We start from the raw sequence: 18,609 nt of genomic DNA on the forward strand, positions 1-18,609 counted from the left end.
TTGGAAAGACAAAATAGGGATGTTTCCAATATATGTTAGCATTTTGAATATACATTGAAAATATACATATAGTTGAAAGTAGTATCATGTTTTAAACACCCTGCAAAATTATATGATAATTGTTATCTGCGTTTGAACAATCTAAATTATGCTTAAGTTATGCGAATATTACTTTCTGCTTCTTCCGGTTGAAATTAGTAGTGTCTGAATTCTGATTGGTTGGTCCATCTTGAGACGCATTTGACGTTTATTATCATTCGGTTTTTGCTCGTCGTGTCTGACAGCGAGTTGACTGATGCAAAACATAAAACCGCCCTCTCTATCTTGTTTTTTAATACAATGTATTGAGCTTGAAAATACATTAATAGAGGTTTTATAATTGTTGCTAGGCTAAATGTTTATGTTGTGTGCTGTGTTAACAGTTTATTGATTGCATATTTTGGTTTAGGTAATATTTGTCATTGTTCTTACATTAAAATTGAACTGGGACCAAATCCTACTTCCAGTATTGAATAAATGTGGACATTAATAGTATATGTAATTTGAATATAATATTTGATCATTGTTGTAACATTGATTTGAATGTATATGGACAAGTATGTTATGTTTCAATTAGATACAAATATTTATCATTGCCCTTACATTAATATTGAATAAATGTGGACATTGGTGCCATGTGCCATTTAGATACAAATATTTATCATTGTTCTCAAATTGATTTGAATTTATATTGCCATTGATGTTATGTGTGTATTGTGGATTCATATGTATTTAGTTAACTGTTGATTTGATAATTATGTTTGTATTTATTCTTATGGCACGACAATTAAGCAACATATGACTATCATTTGGTGATGTTTATTTCTTGATTCTTAATTTAAGTAAGACAAATAAGTGAGCTTTGGATAACTACTACCTATGTTTCAGTAAATAAATATTTATTCTACATAACGTGTGTAAGAAAATATGATTACATGACTTATATTTGGAAATAAAATTATAATCTTACCCGTCTATCTTTATAATTTGCTTTAGACACAGTAAGTCAGTTCCGACATGTTACGTTGTTTTACTTAATTACTAAGTTGAAACCACCCGTCTGATGCCAGCATGATTGAAAAAGTGTACTAAGTTTAATAAGAACTGGTCGATATATTTCGAGAAACTTTGGCCAAACCTGCGCCAGTATTCGTAGAACATTACAGCAGGACCCTCAGATCTGGGATTTGATAGACAGTACAGGGCCATACAAACAAGAGATGTTTGTCAAACATTATGCCCCCCCCCCTGAGCGCCATGTTGTCAGGATTATATGGACAATTGAATGAAATATGCATGGACAAAAATGACAGCTGATTTGTCACTGACATTGGTTGCCGTTGAGGCAGTTTTAAGATTATGACCATTCAAAGTTTGAGGATAGAGTGTGTTATGACCATGACCTTTGACTCTATGACCTCAAAATCCATAGTTGTCATCAGCTGGTCACCAAAAATCTAAATATCAGGGTTAAGGGCCATAGGTGCAGGCATTGATAAGTTATCACGCAGACAAGCTTTTTCCGTTCAAGGTCACTGTATCCTTGACCTTTGACCCGATGACCCATAAAATCATAAGAGGTCATCTACAGGTCAGACACAACTCCAAGTCAAGTTTGAGGGCCATGGGTGCAGGCATTCTCGAATTATTTCTTGAAAGATTTTCGCATTCAATGTCACTGTGAACTTGACCTTTGATCCAATGACTCCTAAACTCAATAAGGGTCATCATCTGGTCAGGCCCAACTTCCATGTCAAGTTTGATGATCATAGGTTCAGGCATTGTTGAGATATCAATGGGAGAAGATTTGTTAACTTTTTTGCGTTAAAGGTTACAATGACCTTGACCTTGGCCAGATGAGCCCCAAGTCAAGAGGGGCCATCTACTGGTCAGGCCCAACCTTCATGTCATGTTTGATGACCATATGTCCAGGAATTGTCGAGTTTGCTTTCAAGGTCACTGTGACCTTGACCGTTGACGCCTAAAATCAATAGGGGTCATCTTCTGGTCAGGCCCAACTTCCAAGTCAAGTTTGAGGGCCATGGGTGCAGGCATTGTTGAGTTATCACCTGGACAACCTTTTATCGTTCAAAGTCACTGTGACCTTGACCTTTGGCCCAATGACCCCTAAAATCAACAGAGGCCATCTACTGGTCAGGCCCAACCTCCAAGTCAAGTTTGAGGACCATGTGTGCAGTCATTGTCGAGTTATCACTCGGACAACCTTTTACCATTCAAGGTCACTGTGACCTTGACCTTTGGCTCAATGACCCCCTAAAACAATAGGGGTCATCAACTGGGCAGGCCCAACCTCAAAGTCAAGTCTGAGGGCCATGGGTGCAGGCATTGTCGAGTTATCACATAGACAACCTTTTGTCATTCAAGGTTACTGTAACCTTGACCTTTGGCCGATGACCCCTAAATTTTTATAGGGGTCATCTACATGTTAGGCCCAACCTCCAAGTCAATTATGAGGGCCATGGGTGCATGCATTGTTGAGTTATCACTCGGACAACCTTTTACCATTCAAGGTCACTGTGACCTTGACCTTTGACCGGATGAGCCCAAAGAACTAGAGGTCAGCTACTGGTCAGGCCCAACCTCCAAGTCAAGTATGAGGGCCGTGGGTGCAGGCATTGTCGAGTTATCACTTAGACAACCTTTTATCATTTAAGGTCACTGTGACCTGGACTTTTGGCCCAATGATTCCCCCCCCAAAAAAAACAATAGGGGTCATCTACTGGTCAGGCCCAACTTACATATCAAGTTTGATGACCATAGGTCTACGCATTATTAAGTTATCACTCGGACAAGCTTTAAAATTATTTTACCATTAAAGGTCACTGTGACCTTGACCTTCTGAGTAAAATGCCACACTGGTCATTTGATATAATAACTCAATGTAAAAAAATTCTTTATTTTGATTATTCTCTGAGCAAAGTTCATTTTTTTTATGGAAAAACACCTTTAAATTGTTAAAATCTTTCATTTTGACTATGAAAAAATAGGAAGATGACGAAAGTTAGGAAATGACTGAACACTGTTCAACATGTTTTATGAATACCGGACCAGATTTTTCCTTTCTTTTTTTTTTGATATTTAAAATTAAACAGAAGATAACACATTTTCTATACCTTTATTGCCCACTGGGTAATTATCTTACAAAAACAAATCTTCATTTATCACAACATAAACATCTTTTAAATATTGGAGCTTAACATTCAAAAATGTACAATAAAACATAATAAAATTATGACATAATCCTGTAGAGGCACAATAAATATATATAAAAAATGGGCCGATTGTTCAGAACTTTAAGTTCAGAACATGTTAACTTCATTGTTGTAACCTGAGACAGTTGTTTCAGATGTTCTTGTTTTAATAAAATGAATAGATAAGCTCATCATCAAATATTTACCATTTAAAAGCTGTCGTTAATCATCAGAAATGTACATTTTGATAAATGGGGGAATGTTTATCAATTTGATGGCTCAATTTGCTTTAAAATGTCAACACTAATTTTGTTAAGGTGATTTATGATAAACAATAGCGCCAGGTACTGAATGCCAATAGCGCCAGGTACAGAATGCCAATAGCGCCAGGTACAGAATGCCAATAGCGCCAGGTACAGAATGCCAACGCTTGCCTGGTGTTGTTTTGTCAGCCAAACAATGGGCAATTATTACCGGGTAATCAGACAAGAGTAACGGGCCTTCCTTAAACAATTTGAATTGTCTCTGAGAACATGTGTACTAATTTCATATAGAATATCTTGAACAGTTCTTGAATTATGATCAAAGTAGATTTTTAAAGCAAATGGAGCATTACTCAGATTCACCCATGATCAAACTTGATTGAGACATTATGCTTTAGACACTGTGACCAATTTTCCTCATTACTGGATATTACAAATGAATGTACATATTCTTGTCATAGTCTGCACGATGACTTATTTTTAATGTAATAGGGGTATAACTCTTGGCGATATACCCATAAATAAACTTGACTAAGATATAATGCTATAAACACTGTAACCAAGTTTCATCATGACTGGATAATACAAACTGGAGTCATTGTCTGACGAAACATAAATCAACTATTTTTTAATGTAAAAGGGGCATAACTTTGCAGTTACAGAGGCAATTTACTCCACGGACAAACTTGACTGAGAAATCAGCTTACAAACACTTTGACCAAGTTTCATCATGATTTGATAATAAATACTAAATTTGTTATTTATTGTCTATCAAAGTTTTGCTGACGCTGTAACAAACACCAGTACTAGTTAAATGTGACCTTTTTTATGTGAGACACAATAGGGAAAAAAAGTATCCAATTGGTCATCAACCCTATTTGAGAGTTGATGTACATACACATAGTGAGGAGGCTTTGTAAAGACTGGATTGAATAAAACAACAAGTAAGAGAGTCAACAGGTCAATTTCGTCCATAATTAGACAATCTAAAGAGACAACTAAAGAGTTGCTTCATGGGACAGGCTTGCTCTGTATCTTGTCAATTATGCCCATAAACAGTGTGACTAAGTGTGATAAAGATTAGATGAAAATGGTCAAGTAATTGAAGTAAGAGACCAGAGACCTGTGCGTATTCCCTCAGAGTAGGTAATTCTCAATCTTTCTCATATTTCATGCAGGCCTAAAAAATGTGCATACTAAAATAAACAGCAATAACAACAATACAGAAATCTTAACAAGTTTTCCCTACCATCAAAACCACAATGAAAACAATACATTTGGTTGCAGTAACACATATACTGGTTATAACTTATTACAATGGTTCTCTCAGTTTCACCATAGAATTGGTTCACCTATATACATAAGTAGTCTTAAATACTGTAAAATGAAGTATGTACACACATTTTACATCTTCAAATGGAGATATGACAATAACATACGCAACACATTGTGGGCATACATCAAAAACTTCTGTTCTTGATTTCTATTTCGAACAAGGGGCATAACTCATTAATTATTGAAGCCAGCATTATTTTCCTTGCAATACATGCTCTTATTGTGGCTGGTAATATGTGTACAAACTTTCTAACCAATGCCACTCTGTTTTTGCTTGTAAAGTCAAACAAGGGACATAACCATGATAATTATTGAAACATGAGTTATACTCCTTGCAAAATAAATGCACATATTGAGGCTGGCAACATGTGTGCCAAGTTTTATACCAATATCATGAACAATTCATAATCAAAGTTAAGTTTTCTGCACAAGGACAGTGACAACATCACCAAGGCTAATACAATACCCCTACTTCCTACCTATGAAGAACAGACGAGTTAAAATAACACTATCATCATTCAACACAAGTTGACAAGTTGCATACATATTGGCGTCACACATGTTGGCGTCACACACATATTGGCATCACACACATGTTGATGTCACACACATGTTGATGTCACACACATGTTGATGTCACACACATGTTGATGTCACACACATGTTGATGTCACACACATGTTGATGTCACACACATGTTGATGTCACACACATGTTGATGTCACACACATGTTGATGTCACACACATGTTGATGTCACACACATGTTGACATCACACACATGTTGATGTCACACACATGTTGACGTCACACACATGTTCACTTCACACAAATATTTACTTCACACACATGTTGACATCACACACATGTTGATGTCACACACATGTTGATGTCACACACATGTTGATGTCACACACCTGTTGACATCACACACATGTTGACGTCACACACATGTTGACATCACACACATGTTGACTTCACACACATGTTGACATCACACACATGTTGACATCACACACATGTTGACATCACACACACAGACATGTTGACTTCACACACATGTTGACATCACACACATGTTGACATCACACACATGTTGACATCACACACACAGACATGTTGACATCACACAAGTGTTGATGTCACACACATAAACATGTTGACATCCCACAAACACATGTTGAAGTCAAACCTACATGTTGAAGACCCTCAATGGACAACAACAACTGTCGATCACATTAACACACGACATGCTCGCATGAGCTTAACATATAAACACAGAAAACATCACAGTTGAACTATTTTCCTACACTATCATGAACTCAATGAAAACAGTATGATTTTGGTTGCATTAAAGTACATATTAGACGAGTGGTACACGAGTGACCAGATGTACGGGATAAAAAACTCCTCCGGCGACTCCTCTTCTACATACTTGAACTTCAACTCTGGGAATTTCTGAAACAAATATAACAAAGACATAAGGATAAAAATATATATAGTTATTTTAGTTCTGGAAGGGTTTTAGCCAGGTTTTTAGACAGGTTTTAATAAGGCCAAAGTGCTACAAAATAGAGACAGTGTGGAAAGGGAGAGAAATCTTTCTTGTGCTTTTAAACAATTTTGAATTTTAGAGAAATTATAGTATGGTGATAATTAAAGAAGTCCAACTTCAACACAAATTAGTTATTTATAGAGAAATTATAAGGAATTGTGTTTAATTAAAGTAGCATGAGGTTTCAACCACCAAATATGTCAAGTTTGTATGTATTTAAATTTATTCTGTATGTTTTAATCAAAACATAATAAATACTTTATTTATTTTACAAAGAATAAAAAAGTTGTCAAAATGTTTAATTTGTTAGAGTGCAGCTTCAATACCATATGTTTAAAACTTTTAATGACTGGACGTACCTTTAATCTATCTCTTCTAAATTGCCGTGATGACTGCTCGATCACTTGTAACACTTCCGAGGGAGACGAATTCCCGCCCATTTGTTCCAACTTTGTTGAAAAGTACGCCAACACAGTGTCAATATTCACAATGACGTCCTGAAAGGTTGGGTGTGATCGGAACAGCCCAAACGCGTCTTTCTGATACAACAGCGTATATACGAGGTGGGGATTGTGATGGAGACCAGACGTTAAACACGAGTTGATAATCTCCAGAACCATTCGTATGACTTCCTCAAGAACCGCTAGATCTTGCATCTGAAAGGTGAAGGTTATTGGTAAAAATCGTTGAATATCATCTTCAGCAGCACCATAAGACCCTGTTGGACCTTTTATTTACTTTTTTCTTTATATAACTGCCTAGAATGGAACTTAAACCAACAATAATGATGTGTTTGGAATGGGAAGACCATATACATGAACATCTTCTACACAAATGAGTATACTTAATACCACCTACACGGCTGGTTTAATATCAATTAATACGATCCAAAGAAAATCAGTAATCTAAACAATTTTTTTTTCCTCAAGTGATTGTTCACAGTTTTTGTCACATATCAAAAGATGAAAAGTCAAAAACGTTTTAGCGATCACGAAAGCAACCACTAAAAATAGTTATTAATGTTTTTCAGAGGTTCAACCGACCATAAATCAGCAACATATATGTTTCATTAATGCACCAACTGTCTTAAAAACTTCTGTATGTTTAATCATTATGAACCTTTAAATGCAACAGAACAGCAAAGATGATCACTTTGGTGTGTATTAAAATGATTTATTGAAGAAAACCAATTTCCTTTTAAATCCCAGTGTTTGAAATTAACAAATAAATATGGTTTTGTATTAATTACATAATTTAATTTCATTCTTATAAATGCTTTCCAAAAAAGTACTCCTTAAGTTTCATCCCCCCCCCCCAATCCTCAAAAACAAACACACACAAAAAAACTTACTTTTATATGTATAAAACCTTTAATTATTATTTGTTTATTGATTGTAAATATATTGTTCTGTTTTCTAAACATTTTTAATCAATTGTAACCCTGTTATACCCCAGTCATTCACACTTTCCTAATCATGGCCGATAGCTTCTATAAAATTTTGAAAACAGAGACCGGATGAGACTGGGACCGGATGAGACTGGGACCAGATGAGACTGGGACCAGATGAGACTGGGACCAGATGAGACTGGGACCGGATGAGACTGGGACCAGATGAGACTGGGACCGGATGAGACTGGGACCGGATGAGACTGGGACCAGATGAGACTGGGACTGGATGAGATTGGGACCGAGGAATATTATGACCCTATTATCTTTTACATCTTCATTACATTGACCTTGACTTTATTGGAGTTCTTGACCTTGGGTTATCATTTTTACTTTGATTAAAGCATTTTTATGATATTCAAACAGCTTTAATATGACTGTTTAGGTTGCATTCTTATCATCTCTAAGATCTTGTGCATAAGAATGTCATATTACATGACCTCTGACCTTTTCAAAAATATTTTATGATTTTATCCTTCAAAAATTTGGTCAAACAAAAACTTTGCTTTGGTCAAAGTCTTACATAATCTTCCTGGTTGGCTTCCTCTTCATCATCCTTATGACCTTGACCTTGACCTTCAGGTGCTGCAACCTTGTCACCTCGCTGGCTTTCTTTCATGGCCGACACCCGGATCTGTTCGACCAGTTTCATGTGTTTTTTACACAGCTGCGAAAATAAGCTGAAATGAAAGAGATGTAATTTTTCTTATTTATTTTAATCCATTTTGTAAAAGAGCACAGCGAGTTTAACACTTTATCTTTGTCCATCAAGAAAAGAAACCAAGCGGTTTGCAACTTTTTTTCTCTGTCCATTAAGATTGAAACAATTGCACAGCAAGAGGATTCAACACTAATTTTTGTTTGTCAGAGGGCCTAATTCTAAAACTATGGGTATTTAACAGCTAAAAACCTTCAACCTGAACATAAACATTTGTCTTGGGGTATTGAAATATAGGCCATTACATGTCCAATTTCAGCATAAATTCAAGAACAATGTAATATCTTTATCAATAATCATACATATATGTAAACAGTATGCAATATCTTTCCAAATGATATTTAAATTATATGGGGTTTCCGGGAATTAAAATGTAACATAACCTATGGAAGGTAAGTATCCACTTTTTTTTGTACGTTCATTCATATATCCGAGGTAGCTAATTGGGGGCAAATTGTGCAAAACTAGATAATTTGTCAGCCGGTTCCATTTCGATTAGTTTGCTAATGCAAGCAATTTCATTGGTCATCATTCATTATTGGATAAATATTGACCAATCAAAAAACATTTTGTCTAATGCACCAGTCATTTGTAACCACGCCCCCCCCCCCCCCCAGGCCCGGGGAATAGCTGGGACTTTGACTTTCGGTCCAGCCAACCCCGGGTAAAATTCCCGCCCTGCTGGGACGAACTGATGGTTAAACCCCGGCCAAATGCCCCCGCACCCCAGAGACACTATATAAGGCCCAATTTCGGCTTAATTTGGCGATATGACAAAACCACCGCTGTCACCCGGCCCTGTAGAGCCACCTGGAAGGTAAAAACACGGCACTTTTCCCCGGCTATCCCCAGTATACCCAGGGACCTGGGGGGGGGGGGGCCGTGGCTACAATTGACAGGTGCATAACTTTAACCAAGCCAAAGAATTTAAGGGGCAGAATATAGGTTTATCCAATTTTTAAAACAATAAATATTTTAATGCATTATTCTGTTTTACTTATTTGACTTTAATAATAGAAACAAAAAAAAAACACATATGATTTAGATACAGATAAAAAATATGTCCTTTTAAATCTATTTTTTATTTTTAATTAATAGCCTCGTACAAATTCCCCAGTTAAAAAAGCACCAATATATTACTAATATTTTTTATCTATACCTAAATCATAAGCTTTTTTTTTTTCTTGTTGATCACTTAGGTCAGATGAGTTCAACATGACAATGCATAAAAATTATAAAAACAATCAACCCATATGGTGCGCCTTTAACCGGTTTTAACACTTTTTTTACTTCAAATACATTATTTGTACCTCACTGGCAGGTCAAGTTAGCCTGCTATATTTCTATGTAGACCATTAGAAATGGAATCAAACATATTCATGGTTGATTGGTGTATTCGTATAAAATCACTGAACAGAAATTTTTTAAAACCTCGATTGTTATTGGACCAAACAAATGAAAAACGTACCAAGGTTGAAAAAAATACACAACTGGTACTGTCAAATTACACTTTGTAAAACTATCATTGAACAAATCAATTTCCAGTTCACATTATATAATTGGATGGACGATACTTGATCAATATCTTATATTTAAGGCATGCAAAAAGATCCATAAACATCAGTGACAAGTACTTAAACATTTCATTTACTGTGTATCTGATCATGAAAAATGTTGATGACTTGTCCATATTGCCTGCCAAGTGGTCAGAAATATGTTGATTATTATCTTAACAAATAAATATTACTTTATAGCCTCTGGGTAAATTTTAATTAAAATATTGTCATGGTAACAAAACATTCAATTAGTTTTAAAACAATACTGTGACTGTCCACTGCCCTATGTAGATGATTTTAGATAATTTTAAACAATCTTATGGGAGTTAAAAAATGAATTAAATTATTTTTTAATATTTTAACTTGGTATTCAATTACTGAACAAGCGGAGTTTCTGTTAGCAAATTTTATACAGTACAAAAACAAAAGAAAAAAGAATATCTTTTGTTAAGATAATTGAAATAGTGAAATGAAATCTAAACGGGGGATGCTGCTACTGCAAGCATTTTTAGTGGTTGGAATTCTCTCAAACTTGGTAACAACATCAGAAAATGGAGAAGTTCAACTGCCAGATCAGTTTGTGGAAAAATTACAAAAAGCCGCTGAACTACTGAAGAGGCATGAAGTCCATGAAAAGGTATTAGAAATTTGCATCATATGTTTACTATTAGCTTGTGTATTACAATTTCTATTTTTTCTTACTGACTTGGCCATTTTAGACCGATATTGAAAAATAAATGAAAAAATTCGGACTGTATTTAGCTTTGTTTTCTTAGCAGCCAAAATCGGTCCAGACCATTAAATATTACATTTGATAATTCCTAGGAATAAAATGCAGGGAAAAAAATATGAGAAAAATCAGCTTAAATCTTATCTCATGACTATAAAAAATATGCTGTCTGAAATCTGCATGAAATCGACTGATTAAAAAATTACCCTCATATTGAAAATTTCACCGAATATTGAGTTTTCTGTAAATAAGATATTTTATCATAAAAAATATTATACAATATTGGGCTGATTGTTCAGGACTCAGTTAAAGTTAACAACTTTATTAACCACATCGTTGTTAAAGTTTAAACTCAGACTATTTCACGATGTGTTAATATATTTGAACAAAAACAAGCTCATCTTAAACAACCATCTCAAACTTTGTAGAGAGCACTGCATATCACAGGTGTATCCATTAAACTTCCAGAGCAGTTAAACAATTTGAAAGTTAACAACGATGTCGTTAATCACATTGTTAACTTTAACAAAGTTCTGAACGATCGAGCAAATGACAAATTATTTACATGTTTCAGGTTCAACGAGTCATCATCAAGTATGTCCGAATGTTCATTGACATCGGCGAAATGACAATGAGGACCCCCTCTGGTAAAATCACCGTCCCCATGAACCCAGAAGTTAAAGATAACCTCTTCACCATGGCGATGAACACCATTTTTATTGAGCATATGAGAAACGCTGTCCACGAAAAAGAGTACTTGCCGAATTTTTACAATCCCGTGGAAGTGTTCCAGTTTATCAGAAACAATACAATAGTTCTTCCTCAGATTGTCACCCACAGTAACAACTCCTTTACGCGTTTTTAAGATATTGAAAACCCACAGAAATTAGCCTTTTTTCATCAAATTAAAAGTAGTCCTGATATGATGCAGTTAGAGGATTTGATATTTGTTATGGATTATATTGAGGAGATTTTGGAGAAAGGGGAATATACAAGGGAAGAATTGATAAATGGTCGCCTCCATGATAACTTCTGGATACTTAGCGCCGCGGACTGTCTAGAAATGGCTGGTAAGTTGTTACAGTTGATAAAATTAAAAAAAAAAACAGAACTAAATATAATCACTTGGCATTAATTTCTTACACAAGCATTACAGGATTAAGTATCTTACTCTCTTTTAACCAAATTATTAAACTTGCTTAAACTTAATTTTATTAATCTAAACATAGGTTAGCATGATGAGTTATAAAATTGTTTCCTTTAAATGTCTTCAAACAAAATAAAACATGAGAATATTACAAAAACTATACCAGACCAAAATGTATTGAGCTTAGGTGGTATTCAATATTGATCTTATTTGGATCTAAGAACGATGTAGCTAATCGGATCGCATGATATAAATAGCAGACCTATATAGTGGATGGAGTGGATGGAGTCAATGATGTATGACCATAAGATTGACATAAGTTGCATAATGAATACCACCCCAGAGCTTGATCCCGTCATAAGGGAGTACAATTTTTCGAGATATCAAAGCAAGGATTTTATGATCATGCAGATGGAAATTTAGTCAAAGCCAAAAAATGTTTGCTTATTAAATACAACACACTCATCTTTCAGAAAACACTTGTTTAAACTAAACATTTAACATGAAACTAATGCTTTTTTGAACGTTCTTTTTCTTTGCAGATAGACTGAAACTACGAAATATCAGCTATGCAGCAATGTTTTATGAGGCTGCCCTCTTAAAATACCCCGAAGAAACTGTGAAGTCTGTCCATGCTTTACCAGTAAGTGAAATAACTATCACCTCAGAGAACATGGATTCGATCACGAATAGATGAACAATCTCATGGCCTCTCAAAAGTGACACAGTATTGTTTTTCTCTGCCCAGGATACAGACATAATTCACCACAGCTTTCAGCTTCTTTAGCAATCAAACTAAGTTAAATTAGTATAATAAAAACAAACAGTTAGCAAATTTCTAAATTCTTGAAAAGTACCAATAAATAACCAGCTTAAGCAATTCCACTGTTTGTTTGTTTGTTTAAACTGTTATTCCTAAAATGAATGCCTTTTTTATAAAGGATAACATGCATATCATCATTCGGAACTCCTTGGCCATTTTCCATCGAAAACAAGCAGCAGTTCATAAAAATTTAAAGAATAGAACTAATTAATTATACTGTTTTATCATTTTTATTCGATGAAAAATGACCAAGGAGTTCCGAACACCATTGCGTTGATTTAAGCATTCAGCAAAATTAATCTGCTAGATAAACAGTTATATTCATTTTAACAGTTATATTCATTTTAACAGTTTATTCATTTTAACAGTTATATTCATTTTCAATAACAAAACAACAAATCCCAAATCCAAAGGCAAAATAAGAAATATAGCCATGTTGTTTAAAGTCCTAAAACAAAATTAGAAATATAGCCATGTTGTTTAAAATCCTAAACAAAATTAGAAATAAAGCTATGTTGTTTGTTGTTTTTTCCAGTTACTGCAAAAAGTGACTAGTTTCTATCAAGAAGTTGGCTGTCCCTGCGGCAAACGTTTACAGAAACTAAAGGTTCAACTACGGAAAAAAACTGCACAAGTTGAGAAAGAAGAAGAAGAGAAAAGGATGCAGCGACAAAAGGAGGTAAATATTGCCAAAATAATCATTGCTTTTAATAATATTGAAAATATAATTTAAAAAAATAATTATTATCATACTTCCTAGGTGCTTTTTTCTGTCTTGGAAAGAGCAAATATTTGCAGATTTCTAGGCCAGGGATTTCTATTCTGGTATTTGTAAGCCATTGTAAGCCTTTTTTGTTTTTATTTTATAACAATATATATTATTACAATTATTGCCTGCATACTATAGGACATATTAAGTTTTAGAAAAAAAACTCCTAGTCCATTTCAGAAAAATCTAAAAATTGCTATAATGAAATTGAATACAGGGTTTATCTTTTAATTTTCAACTACTGGGCTTGTCCCTGTAGTTTTCAATGTATTTATATTTTTTCCAATTCTTATTTTAATAGACCAGTTCCCAGAGCAATTATCGAATCTTGTCAATATCATTTTGTGTAGGGTTTCCAATCAACCTAATGGCTTATACAACCATGGTTTTCATTAACAAAACATAATCCTATAATCAATTAGCAGATTTGATTGACAAATGGCGACTGGTCAATTTAAAACCCAGACCTCCCAGCGAGATCTTAGACATCTTCTTCTCCTTAACCCTAACACATTCTTTAAACTGTGAAAATATGATAAAAGAATATTCCATATTTATATATTATATGTTTAAATAGAAGGTATTAAGTTAAATCTCATTGAAAAATAGTATAGCATAGTTTACATTTATGAAGTACAATAGTTTGAAACTTTGAAAAACATTTCTGCCCACAATGAAACATAGTCAGACAGAAATAGTATTTTAGGAAAAAGCCGAAACTGGGAATTGTGCTAAAACCAACAAAACACATCTTTAAAGTAGCCTTTGTGATGTTTCTTGTAGGAAGAAGATAGAAGAAGGCAGATAAAGGAGAAGGAGAGAAAAAAGAGGGAGAAGCAGAGACTGAAGGAGGAGAAGAAGAAGAAAAGGGAACAGCAAAAATTGGAAGAGGCTAGAAAGAATGAGACAAATGGAGTTAATAAGACTAACACAGACAATGTTGAAGATGGTACAGGTAAAATTACACAAAAGATTATCATTGGCAAGGATGGTAAAGTAAAGCTTGGTGAAAGTAGTAAGGTTGAAGAGGTTGATAAGACTAATAAGGGTAATGTGGAAAAGGATGGAGGTGATGATATTGTAGAGATTAATGCTGAAGAATTTGAGGCAGAGGATGATGATGATGATGACGAGGATGATGAATATAGTGAGAAAGTCAAGTCTTACACACAAAAGGTTATCCAAGAGAATAAAGAAATGTACGGTAAACCTATGGAGAACTATCAAGAAACCAAGAAACCTGATGACAATATTGATAAGGCAAAGGCTGAAGTCAAGCAAACTGATGGTGACAAGAAAACTGATGAAGGTATTTCTGTGAAGAAGAGACCTGAAGATGCTGAAACAAACAATGACAAGAACTCTGAGAAGATCAATTCAGTTAACGGGAAAGTTGATAAAAAGAAGAAAATGACTGAAGAGGAGTTATTGAAAATAAAGGAAGAAAGGATAAAGAATGAAACACCCCAGTCAAGAGCAGCAAAAGAGGAGATGATCAGACTAGAAATAGAAGAAGACAGAAAACGTGAACAAGAACTTGAGGACAAAATCGCAATTCCAACAGTCACCAAAGAAGAGTTGGAGCAATTATCAATTGAAGAGATGGGAGTTTGTGGGGGTGAAAATAAAGTGCTGGGTGACGATGATAATTGTATTGATTGGATTGTTAGAAGGTCCAAACAGAAGGAAGACAAGATTAAAGTGATTAAAGTACAGAAAGAACATGTTGTACATAGTGAACTTTAAGAGCCTGTGGCAAGTTTCATTAAAGGTTCTTAGCCGGTGCCCTGTGGCACGTTTCATTAAAGGTTCTTAGCCGGTGCCCTGTGGCACGTTTCATTAAAGGCTCTTAGCCGGTGCCCTGTGGCACGTTCATTAAAGGTTCTTAGCCGGTGCCCTGTGGCACGTTCATTAAAGGTTCTTAGCCGGTGCCCTGTGGCACGTTCATTAAAGGTTCTTAGCCGGTGCCCTGTGGCATGTTTCATTTAAGGGTCTTATTTATAACTGCAAAATTCTTAAATCTTTATAAACATCACAAATTTATGCCAAAAATTTAAAAAATATATTTCTTAAACTTTTTATTATCTTTTATACTGGCTCAAACCAGCCATATAACAGAAATATGATAGGAAGAAAATTCCAATTTATGACAAAAATGGACTTAAGTCTTTATTGAAACAGGCCTCTGGATTTTATTAAGTTATAATTAATCGATTGATTGTGTTAATTATATTTTAAAAGTGTTATCATTGTTTAATAATTTTTAACATTATTTTTAAAATATGTTAAATGTTTTTATTTAAAATGTATGTTTATTTATTTCTTGCTTTTCCATGTTAATGTGTAAATAAAGAGGGTAAAAATGTCTTATTTCTAAAAAATCAATGTTTTCTCAATAAGGCGGTTCATGAAAATATGATTTTCTATTCGATTCATGAAATAAAATATGACCTTACACTGAAATAAACAAATATCCTTTATTTATACCACTAGACCACTTTTACCCTGGTGAGGATCGAATCCACATCCTCATGGTTGAGAGATAAACATCTATATCACTAGACCACTCTCACCCTGGTGGGAATAGAATCCACATCCTCATGGTTGAGAGATAAACATCTATACCACTAGACCACTCTCACCCTGGTGGGAATCAAATCCACATCCTCATGTGTGAGAGATAAACATCCATAACTAGACCACTGTCACCCTGGTCGGGATCGAATCAACAACCTCATGGGTGAGAGATTGACATCTATACAACTAGACCACTCTCACCCTGGTGGGAATAGAATCCACATCCTCATGGTTGAGAGATAAACATCTATACCACTAGACCACTCTCACCCTGGTGGGAATCAAATCCACATCCTCATGTGTGAGAGATAAACATCCATAACTAGACCACTGTCACCCTGGTCGGGATCGAATCCACATCCTCATGGTTGAGAGATAAACATCCATAACTAGACCACTCTCACCCTGGTTGGGATCAAATCAACAACCTCATGGGTGAGAGATTGACACCTATACCACTAGACCACTCTCACCCTTAAATAAGAAAGGCATGCAACAAATAAGCAATATCTCATACCTGACTAATCTTTGGGCCACATACTGATGAAGGTTGGTAAACTTTGCTGACATGTTCGCCAGTGCTGCTAGACAGTTGGTGTGAAGGTACTTGTCCTGAAACAAAAGGGTCATACTGTAGCCTATGGTATAATACAGGTTAATTTGGTTTGATTTAAAGGCCTAGTTTAAGGCTTCTATAAGTGACCCTCCCCCAAACATGTGTATTTGTACACAACCACTTATTGATCTTAATCTTATTGCCTAATTGTCTTATCAGATTTCCTATATGAGTATCCTGCTGTGCAGTTTGGGATGTTTTATTATAGAAATGGACCCTTAATGGCCCTGAGCCAATAAACGAATACACAGGAAATTGGCCCCTACTGTGACACCAGTGTAATTAGCAGGAAATGCACAGCAAGGGATTATCATGCCAATCATTCCTTAAACTGCTTTAAAATTGTGGGAAGAATGAGTAAATAATAATCTACCATAACTGTGTTAAAAACACCACACTGGGGAAATATTATTCATAAATGTACATAATATATTTCTCTTTTATTTTTTATCCTAAATATTTAGACATGATATTGTATGCACATTTATCACTGCATATCTTCTCTGTCATATATCTTTCACATATATCTTTTGTTCACAATTGTCTTATTCGCATATTTTTCGGATGTGTCACCTGATGAATTATTTAATGTCGACATTATAGCTGTTAGATTGCCATTTTATTTATTTATAGACAATAATGTTGCCATTTAACTTTCAAGTGTAGGTGGCATTTGAACTCTCCAGACAAAAATTAACAACGAAAATTAACAAAGGGTAATAATTCTAAAAATATGGAAGCAATAGTAACAGTTCTTGTGCACTGCACTTGCCTTCAATGAGATTTATATATGAAATTTCAATTTGATCCCACTGACAGTTTACAAGATATGCCCCGGACAAGTGAAAACGGGACGCGGATGCCACCGCCCCTGACGCTGCCGACAAAAGTAACCCCTATATGTTGCCTAGTCAGGCGACACAAAAAGTGCCTTCTCTCTGGGGTTTTATGTTTAAATGGAATAGCCCTCACTGGTTTACAAGCATTTATGCATATATTGGCTCATGCCGAGACAAAAAGTTAAAAAGTTGTCAAAACGGTCATTTTTGTGAGAGTGCAGCTTTAACATAAAAGAATGCATCTGGAGTCAAATCAATGCAATAAAGTGTTTAAGACATTATAAGGTTATTACAAGTTTATCATATGATAAGTGAATCACCTAACTTAAGAAATTACTTGAGTTAGGAAATGAATTAAGATGTTTTATAAATACCAGCTCACAACTAGTAATTCATTCAGTCAGATCTAGATCTGCCCTTACCCTCATACGAGCTATATTGAACTGTATTGTTCGTATAACAACCAGAATCAGTAAACCACCCAGCGAGATCTCCCCTTACCCTCATACGAGCTATATTGAACTGTATTGTTCGTATAACAACCAGAATCAGTAAACCACCCAGCGAGATCTCCCCTTACCCTCATACGAGCTATATTGAACTGTATTGTTCGTATAACAACCAGAATCAGTAATCCACCCAGCGAGATCTCAGACATCTGTCTCTCTTTAAACCATGGCACATTCTTCAGGCTCTGAAAAAATAAGAAATGAAATATTTCGTGTTTAAATATTACGCATAGTTAAAAGGTAGAGTCAAACCTGGTCATATGGCCACCTGGTTTAAAAGGCCATAAGGCCACCTGTTTTAAAAGGCCATTAGTCCACCTGTTTTAAAAGGTCATCTGTATTATCTGGCCACTCCAAATTCCTTCCGTATGTTTTTACAATTGTTTTGCTTATAATGATATTCATAATAAGAAAGTACCTAAGATCGATTTGAAGTTCACCCCTTGCCCAGTATACCTAGACTTCTGAGGTCAGA

General features: G+C 35.1%; 1 protein-coding gene across 1 annotated transcript; it reads right to left on the reverse strand.

Moving 5' to 3' along the window:
* Positions 1-6,062: 6,062 nt before the first annotated feature.
* On the reverse strand, positions 6,063-18,539 carry LOC128221719 (dymeclin-like). The gene is made up of 6 exons (XM_052930320.1): positions 18,513-18,539; positions 18,206-18,319; positions 16,688-16,782; positions 8,374-8,530; positions 6,763-7,059; positions 6,063-6,306 (listed from the first exon to the last, which is right to left on the reverse strand). The coding sequence occupies exons 1-6, from the start codon at positions 18,537-18,539 to the stop codon at positions 6,163-6,165; spliced, it is 834 nt and encodes a 277-aa protein (XP_052786280.1). The 3' UTR covers positions 6,063-6,162.
* Positions 18,540-18,609: the final 70 nt, after the last annotated feature.

This window comes from Mya arenaria, chromosome 16 (assembly GCF_026914265.1).
Source record: "Mya arenaria isolate MELC-2E11 chromosome 16, ASM2691426v1".
Classification (NCBI taxonomy): domain Eukaryota; kingdom Metazoa; phylum Mollusca; class Bivalvia; order Myida; family Myidae; genus Mya; species Mya arenaria.